Below are 9,087 nucleotides of genomic sequence, written 5' to 3' on the forward strand. Positions count from 1 at the left end.
AGAACATCATTCTTCCAAGACCAAAAAAACAAATTTTACCAGGAACTCCATACGCTTTAGAGCAGCAATCGCAGGGAACACTTTAACGAACAAGGGTTAAAGTAAGGAAAACAAGGGCCAAAACCTTGAAAGAATTTAAACGCTGTCTTGTAAAATTGATACCGATAAAATGCACTTCGAACCAATCTTAGCTACTGCTAAAAATAGAGATATCGGTTACGAATACTTTTAACAGTTTCAATTTTTAATTGTACATTTTCACGACCTATTTTAAACATTTTTGACAGTTTTTAATTTTTTAATCGTACATTTGCTTTTAGTACTTCTTATTTTTCTTGTAATTGTTAGTATGCACGACCCCACCAGCAATGCTGCTCTTTTTATCGTGCTAAAATAAAGTTCTTATCTTATCTTATCTTATCTTATCTTACCATTCGCAGGCTAATTGTATCTAAGCAACTGTGAATAAAATCGTTGAATTAAACATCAGTTTTGTTTACTGTGTTATTCAATTCAGTTTCTACGTTCGCGATCCGCAGTAATTCCTATTGTTGACACCGAAACCTAAAGGGGCTTTCCCGATCTGATTCACGTACACAATTATGAAAGCGGTTCTCATCAATCACATCTCTAAGGTGAACCCACATGTTCGCCTGCCCTTCCTAACCATCGGTTACTGCTAGTATATCCTTTTTACTAATTTTGACTGATCTTGGTCTTTTTTGATTTAACGTTGGGCAAGATTGATCGTACACGGTTTTTTGCCTTGGTCTTGTACCTTAATTTTTCAATACAGTATCTGTTATATTTAGAGGAAAAGTAGTCCGTCCAGTATCTCGTATTTCCATTGAACTTCCCTTTACGGTTATAATTTCAAATAGGAACACGTGAGATAAGCTATTCGACATACTTGATCCACAGCTATTGTTGCTCTGTTTTTGCCCTGTTGGATTTTTCCACTGAATAAGCTTTGTTGGTAGTCAAATTCTGAAATCAATTGGAACGGACGATTTCTGATGGATCAGACCAGAATATTTGGGACCAGCTTTGAGGTGTTTGACCAGTTCTACCGGTCGGACCGAAATGTTCCTTTGCAATTGACAAAGACTCACAAAATTGTTGTACTCTGTATTCAGTTGGGTTTATAACCGCAACTTAATTGATCAAGCTAAGCCGAGGTAAATAATCTGGCGAACCAACATTCCCACAATACCTTAGATGATATGTTATCTATAACTAATGAATCTGGCCTACAGCTACAGAATGGCAAAGGAATGAAAGACAGCCAAAATGAAAGATCGACAGTATATTCGCAAAGAATTTTTGGTTAAGCGCCCATACTAAAAAAAAGCGCAGCTCAACTTAAAGCTCAATTATATCCAGTTGGCAGAAGAATATGACCTATGTATTGGACACATCACTTTTAGCATTTCCATTCTAACTGGTTGAAAACCTCAGCTGAAAATCTTTCCAAAAAGGAGTTGCATTCCCTGTCAATGATGATAACCTTTACTTTCGACAAGAACTTCATTCGATTGGCGCAGGTCCCAAAAGACCCAAACCATCAAACAAAAATCAAATAGTAAGCAGTTTTAGTCTGGTTTTTTGCTTTGTTTTCTTTTCAGACCTGCGTAAGTCGATAAAGTTGTTCTCGAAAGTAAAGGTTATCGTGAGCATCTTTATAAATCTGACACTTGTCCGGGATTACCCAGGATCAAGTGAAAATGGTGTAAATCATTGCAATCCCTTTCCTTTTAGTGATAACCATATGTTGAATCTTACTATAATCTCTCTTGAATTAATCAGCTATGTTATTCAAATAACAATAACTTTTCTTTGTTGTTTTATTTTTCTTACAGCTGAAGGGAGGGTTTTGAGCATGCCTAGCCTGCGAGCAAGATCCCCGGGGCTCATATTTCCCCCTTGCGAAATAGGAGAGCTTGCTCGTAGGAAAAACCTCTCTTCTCTCCGTCTCTCTGAGCTCTGTTGTCGCAGGCTAGCTAGAGCGTGCTGCTTAGCTACTTACCAGTCCACTACGCAGGCAGCCTCTCTTTGTAACACAAAGCGCGGTTACGCATTAATTAACTACGTAATGACACAAAGAACTGCGGTGGTTAAGTAGAGGTGATAAGGTGGTAGATCATTGTGGTCATGTAAAAAAAGTCTCGATTACAAGCTTCTCACCTTAAAAACTATTATTATTATTATGATTATTACTATAATTTTATTTTGCCACAGCTGGTACTGTTTGTAAAATATTTCTTTTTTCTTTCCTTTCTTTAAATTTGTGTGTCTCTTCCCCCGCCTCGATTTAGCTCTCCTATACGCGGGTGGAAGCTATCGTGAAATTGTAAATTGAAATTGAATGAACAAAGTTGAATTATTATTATTATTATAATTACTGTATTATTATTATTATTATTATTATTATTATTATTATTATTATTTGTAATGCTTGAGGAAGAACCTGTAAAATCCACTCTTATCCGCAAGCATTTGCCAGCTTTCGTGGGAGGGTACTCCTCTATTTAGTAAAGCAAATTTTTGAATCAATATTCTATCTTTCCTCAGACCCAAAAATATCTGTGGGGTGAGAAAGGATGAAGGCTTTTTTTGCTGTTCTAGACACATTCAAACCACGACAAACTTGTAACTTAACACGGTTTATAAAGAATTTCTTATCATGCTTAACTACATTTAAATGACCATAAAAGTAGTTGTTGTTCAAGAAAGCCAGGCTAGACTTTCATGAAAAATCCGTTTTGAGTTGTAGCAGCCGATTAGTAATCGGCTCCTGTGATTGGTTAATCGTTCAGGAGATAAAGCGTTCGTCGCTCAAAAAAAGTCGACACCTTAGCGGGAGTCGAAGTGATTAGACAATAACATACTGCATGCTGAAACTTCTGAGGGGAGGATTGGTGAAATATGCAAGTCTCAGTCAGATTCCTTTATTCATGATACCGTTCAAACCACCTACCCCACCCTAAGTAAATTTCATCCGGATGTCACAAGGACCCCACCCTGTGATTCCAGGGCTTCCTTGTGTAATTGAGCATTTCATTCATCAGGCATCACACAACTCCAGCTGCACGTAGACAACACAAACACGCACAGAATATTGTTCCACATCACCTCACCCATAGCAAAGATGTCTGAACCAACTCAAGACGAAATGGATGGTAACTATGTGATTTCATTAATTTTCTCTTCAAATTATCGAAGTGAATTTTTAGGAATTTAATTTTTACCTTATTCGTAGAATACCGAGATGCGTTCGCCCTCTTTGACGAGCAAGGAGACGGTAAAATAGACTGCAACCAGATCGGCAAGTTGCTACGCTCGTTAAATCTTAACCCCGAAGATGAAGATATTCGCAAGATTGAAAAAGATGTCGGTAAGTCATAAGTCCGTTTTACTTATCAACCTGACTTGGTATGCGCTTCAACAGTGCTCTTCAAGTACGTAGCACTTCTCAGGATTAATATTTTGGGGATCTTTATAATACATCAGCATTCACTCTTTTTGTAGTAGCGCCAGCGATGATTAAAATATGACATTAGCAAAACTAGTTAATAATTTCGTATAGCCGTTCCATTTAATCTCTCTTCTCGTGTAAAGATAAGTTTTGGTTAGCTATCTACTGGTGATCAGAGAAATGGGAAATAGGTTTGAGCTACTGCGATTGTATAAGAGACACTCAGACAGAGGCGCAGCCAGGGTTATTCTATATGTTTATACTGCCTAGTTTCCTTCCTGTGTCAAAGGATTTAAAGGTCTTTTTCTAATGTTTCATTCAAGTTATTTCGCAACAAACTTTCTTATTTTGTCACGCAAAGACATCAGTCGGTAAAATACGTTTGTGATCATATATTGGACTGTGAGCGTAAACCGAAAAATCGTTGAGGCATTTTTGTAGCCAGCAAAAAGACACAACTATTCTTTGAAATGTGGTTTTAAAATAACAAATGAAGACAAAAAAGCCATCAAATGCACAATGGGTGTGTTGTTATTTTGGTAATATATACATCTGTGGACTTCTACAGAAGATCATTTTGATTTACTTTTCAGAGAAAGGTTAAAGTGATCATAACTTTGCCTAATTCCTTCACGCTGATGAGCACCAACGTTTGCTTAATTGAACATATGCTAAAACAAAATCGCCGAAATAAAAAAAATGGATTGCTCGGTTATGTAGCATGATGTAGAAGACAAATAATTTCAGAGATTATGTTTCATGCACGACACTAAAAAATAAGGTTTTCTGGTATTAAGTTGTACTGTCCGAATTCAAATTATTAAGACACTGCCTCCAGGCATCGATAGTGCAAATTAGAAGGATGATCATTAAAACAGCCATTGTTTAAAACTGGCAGTAATTTGTTATGACCTGCTGTAAAATCTTATCTTTCACAATTGATTGCTTTTGGTAAGGTCTCGTTTGAAAACGTATCAGTGTTTCTCTTTTGTTGTAGACATTCAAGCCTCCAAGGAGAGAACACCTAAAAATGAGTAAACAGCTTTGTGTAGTCTGGCTATTTTTAAGGAGGCTGCCAGTCGTACCCCTTCAGTAATTTCATACTAATCGCCTTAATTGATTTGCGGCGTAATCTTGAAATTATCTCGCATACAGGGCAAAATTTAAGCAGGCAGAATGATTTCGTACAAAGTAAGCCTGGTACTTTGCTTTAAACAACTGTTAAACTACCTTGTTCTTTTTCACTGATGGAATGTAACCTTTGCTTAGTCGTCGGGTTGGAACCGAAAGAAAATATATCTCTGTCATCGGGATCATTTTTGATGATGTAGTTTGTTATGTTTCCACGCATATTTGGCGTGTTCGCAGGGCTATCGCTCCTGGTTCTTAGTAACAGGAAAAAGGCTCAACGTGAAAAGCGAAACCTCCCGTTTAAAACATTGCGCCGAGACTACTTCTGAAATTCCAAGAAGCTCCTCGGTTCTAGGCAAAGTCATTGACGATTTCCATACCTTTAATAATTTAACACGAACATAAGATTCCATGCAAAAAACGTTGACGAAGATGTATTTGTACATAGACTGCAAAACAGTCCGTATTTTTGCGTATTCAAGTACGCGCAAGCAGTCAAACAAATAGGCCTGGAACGAGGCTGAAAACAGAGAGCGAGCCCTACGGGCGTGTGAGGCTCGCGCGCTTCGGGCGCGTAAGACTCTCGATTTCTTAACTGATTTTGGGAAAAAACCGACTGTTTTGCAATCTTATTTGCACATGGAGAAAGTTGAAACTGGACAGTGATCATTTAGCATTGAAAGAAGTTTAAGTTCCTTTTCTTTTCAGGAAATCGGCGCGTTTCGTTTGAAGAGTTCCTGTCTATCTTTATGAAGGAGAAAAAGAACAACAGAGAAGTGTCCGTACAGGAGTTTATAGACACTCTGAACGTGTTCGATAAGGACGGCGCCGGCAAAGTATCATCCGGGGAACTTCGTCACGTGCTAACGGCATTGGGTAAGTAGGTGCCGTATTTATTCGATTAAACGCCGTAGCGTTTTTATTAAATTTCTAACGTTTCCAATGCGGCGTTTATTCAGGGGCGGCTTTTATTTCGAAATCACTTTTTTTTAAAATCACTGACAACAGTTATTGTAAATCGTTTGTAAATATTATGTAATTTAAAGGTTCCAATGACTCCCTTATTTTGCTAAGATAGAATCGTAAATGTCTGGATAGTGAAAAGTAGCAAGTTGTACCGAGGTTTTTCTTATTATCCTCGAGTAAACGCCGCACTGACTTCTTCTGATTAGGGGCGGCGTTTATTGGAGGGCGGCGTCTATTGGTAATTTTGCTTCCATCTGCGGCGTTTGGTCGAGGGTGGCGTTTATTCGAGGGCCGCGTTTAATCGAATAAATACGGTATGGCGCGAAGATATGGGCCTCGTATGGCGTATCAGTTGTGTTGAAATTTTTTTTGGTTTAAATGTATTTTTCTTTGTTTCAAACTTATTATTCAGACATTGCCCGAAGACAGAAGAGAAAGAAAAGCCGAACATAAACTTAGTCTTTGCCGTGTATAAAGAGCCTTCCTTCTTTCAGTTTAGCTAAAAAATGTTCGGGAATATTTCCCGGCGCTAGTTTACGATCAAGAACTGTATCTTTCTATTCCACTAAATGCGTTTATTCTCTCTCAATTTGCGTTCAATGTTACACTCTCAATGTTTTTTCCATGCTAAACTAGAGCTTTAAATACATCAATGACTTATACTTTGACAAAAGAGAAATACAATAATGCTGCGGCTAATTCTTGGCTCGCTAAGGTCTATTGTAATGCGTAGCTCTCAATCTAGCCAAAATTGTTCATTGTTTCCCTTAAATCAGTACGTGATCTATATTATCTATGCAACCCGTAAGTAAATGTCACGCAGTGAAAAAAATAATCGACATTCAGTATTCGAGTATTGTTTGCAGAGGTTCAATTCATTTCTAATTTACGAGAAGGCAGTCATTAAGGGTCCCATATCCCAGGGGTATTAGAGTCCCATTCCGGCGCCACTTTTGACCCGAGAATGAAACTGTAGGTAGTTAACTTTTGCACAGACTTCTGGGACTGTTGCTAGGGTCCGGGCGAAAAATAAGCAAATAGTGCAATGAAATAGTGTCCCCAGTAACGATCCCAGAAACAATACATGTCAGGAGCTGATTAATCGGCTCCTGTACATGTAGAGTTCTCAAGTGGTGACGTCATGAAAATTAAATTTGTGAAATTATGGGAATTGTCAAGATATTTTGAACGAACAACGTCCAAGACGCCTACTTGCCAAAAATTAGCATTGTGGGGCAAATTGTCTCTGAGATATCAGCCCAGTTATCCTCTGATGACTCCATACTTGACTTGGGTCTAAACGTTCAGACCATCAAAGCGTAACTGGGCTAATATCTCAGAGACAGTTTGACCCACAATGCTAATTTTTGACAAGTAGGCGTCTTGGACGTTGTTCTTTCAGAATATCTTGACAAATCCCATAATTTCACAAATTTAATTTTTTGTGACGTCACACTTTAGTACCCTATTGCAGTGTTCCATGTCCGTTCTCGTTTCTAAAGTGGCCAATTAGATTCTTGTGGACAAATGATTGAAATGACGAACAAAGACCAACCTCGTTCCCAACGCTCTTTATTGGAAGAAGCCCCGGGGATTTCTCCAGTAGCAATCCCAGATGCAGAAACAAGTGCTGGACGCATTTCGGCTCCAGTTCCCCTCTCTTGTTTCTAAAATGGCGAATGCCCAATAACACAATACAAAAAATGCCTCGGACGTTCGACCGCTAAGGACCTGTGTATGACTGAAACTAAGACTTGGTCATCTCACAGGGCACCCAAGTAGTAAGTACAGTAGCGAACAATACCAATTTAAGCACTAAAGCAAACGTACCAAGGTCCGCGGTATGGCCTGTACCTTACGTATGCACACAGCCATATCATCCCGGTAGTGGCAGCCATGGACGGATGCCGTGGGAGAACTGCCGTTTGCGGTTCCCAACCAACACCTAACACTTGTCTACGGTGGAGCTGGCCCTTAAAGGAGTATTTTGCACTCGCCTCGGCAGTAAAAGGCCTCTGAGAAGGGCGCGCTTTGTCCCTACAGAGGTCCGATGGCTTTGCCATACATATGAGTTGCCATGTGTACTTCAGTGCTTAACCCCCGCCATTGTACTACATTCTTTTCTTCGTCTTGTAGGAAACAAGCTTAGAAATGGCGAAGTCGATGAGCTGTTCAGTGACGTCGGGGAGTACCACGGATTTATTCACACAGCAGGTATTTGTCTAGTTTCAAACCGAGGAGGGCTGGGTACGAGTAACTTCTCCGAGGCGCTCTGGCGGCGGGGAGGAAAAGGAAGGAGAGCTTGCAACTACATCTCTAGAATTTGAATTCCACTCCCAATTACCTTGTGGCTCCCCGTCGATTGAGCTGTCAGATTTCCACCAATCAGCGCGAAGTGGAAACGAGCGCGAACAAAAATTGAAAAACACGTGAAAGTACGCGCCAATGTTAATGGCGTCATTACTAATCTCATCTCAGCCAATCAGCATTGCGTACTCCTGCAAACAGATAGCAAACCAGATAGCAGACCAGCAAACAGAAGTCCCAGTGACATCTTATAACGTTAACCGTTTTACTTTTCTTTTCATCCCCAGATTTCGTGAAAATGGTCATGTCCAACCCATAGCCAAGAAAGGAGACTCGTGTATAATGGCAGATATATAAGTTTTTAAAATACGGCATTTACTCAAAACAGCGCCCTTGACTCTAACGCCTCGTCTTTTTAAAGTAATTGAGTAAATGATGGACCTAAAGAATTCTTCTAAATACACATTAAAACTTGTCTTTTTAAGGAAAAGAGTAATATTTTTTTTCAATTTTTTAATGAGACAGCAGAAAATTTAATAAGAGTGGCGGCAATTTTTCGAGTTGATATAGAAATCGGCTATTGTAGCTGATAAAACAAGACTTTCGATTTTCCTACGATAACGTACGAAATGTATGGCCGGTATGGTGCACAACGATAGCCCTCAAGCAAATTTTACCAGCAAAAGAGGTTTACTTTAAGCCAGTAACGCCCAGTAAGCTACCTAGGGAGCCCAAGATGGCGTTGATTTTGTACAGTGCTGGCCAGGCCACTTCGGCCCAAGTCGAATCGGCCATCTTTGGATTCTCCTCTTGGGCGAGTTTCATGAAGTCTGCTGAATTTGTTTCACTAGATGGGGAAGCTTGATTGGTTTCCATATCTGGGGCAGTTCAATTTCTAAGAACCTAGAAGGTTTATTTACCTTTGGAGTTCGAATTTCGTGGATAACGAGGTGTTAGAAAAGGAGCGATGGCGTCTGAGATATCATCTCTTGCCACCTACCTTGTCAATTATATTGTATGGAGGGAAAATTTGAGCATACTATTATCAAACTTTGAGTTGGCGTTAAGAACAAAAACAACTAATTGCAGAAGAAGTTTCACTGAGTTCTATTTGGTATTCCCCACAAATCTTAGGACCGCAACTTTACCCCCAAAAAACAATCCAATTTTACAGGAATCGTACGGTTTTTCCCCAATATGCGTCACTG

The 9,087-nt window shown here is 39.4% G+C and overlaps 1 protein-coding gene across 1 annotated transcript; it reads left to right on the plus strand.

Moving 5' to 3' along the window:
• The first annotated feature begins 3,032 nt into the window (after positions 1-3,032).
• Positions 3,033-8,369, plus strand: LOC140929770 (myosin-2 essential light chain-like). The gene is made up of 5 exons (XM_073379480.1): positions 3,033-3,179; positions 3,260-3,394; positions 5,315-5,482; positions 7,709-7,786; positions 8,167-8,369. Exons 1-5 carry the CDS (start codon positions 3,149-3,151, stop codon positions 8,196-8,198), a joined length of 444 nt encoding a protein of 147 aa, XP_073235581.1. The 5' UTR covers positions 3,033-3,148; the 3' UTR covers positions 8,199-8,369.
• Positions 8,370-9,087: the final 718 nt, after the last annotated feature.

This window comes from Porites lutea, chromosome 3 (genome assembly GCF_958299795.1).
Source record: "Porites lutea chromosome 3, jaPorLute2.1, whole genome shotgun sequence".
NCBI lineage: Eukaryota > Metazoa > Cnidaria > Anthozoa > Scleractinia > Poritidae > Porites > Porites lutea.

Excerpts from the sequence above, each read along its gene's own strand:
- LOC140929770 (XM_073379480.1), top strand. The coding sequence starts at position 3,149 with ATGTCTGAACCAACTCAAGACGAAATGGATG. Across the intron at positions 3,180-3,259 it reads AACTCAAGACGAAATGGATG|AATACCGAGATGCGTTCGCC; the intron begins GTAACTATGTGA and ends CCTTATTCGTAG. Across the intron at positions 7,787-8,166 it reads CGGATTTATTCACACAGCAG|ATTTCGTGAAAATGGTCATG; the intron begins GTATTTGTCTAG and ends TTTCATCCCCAG.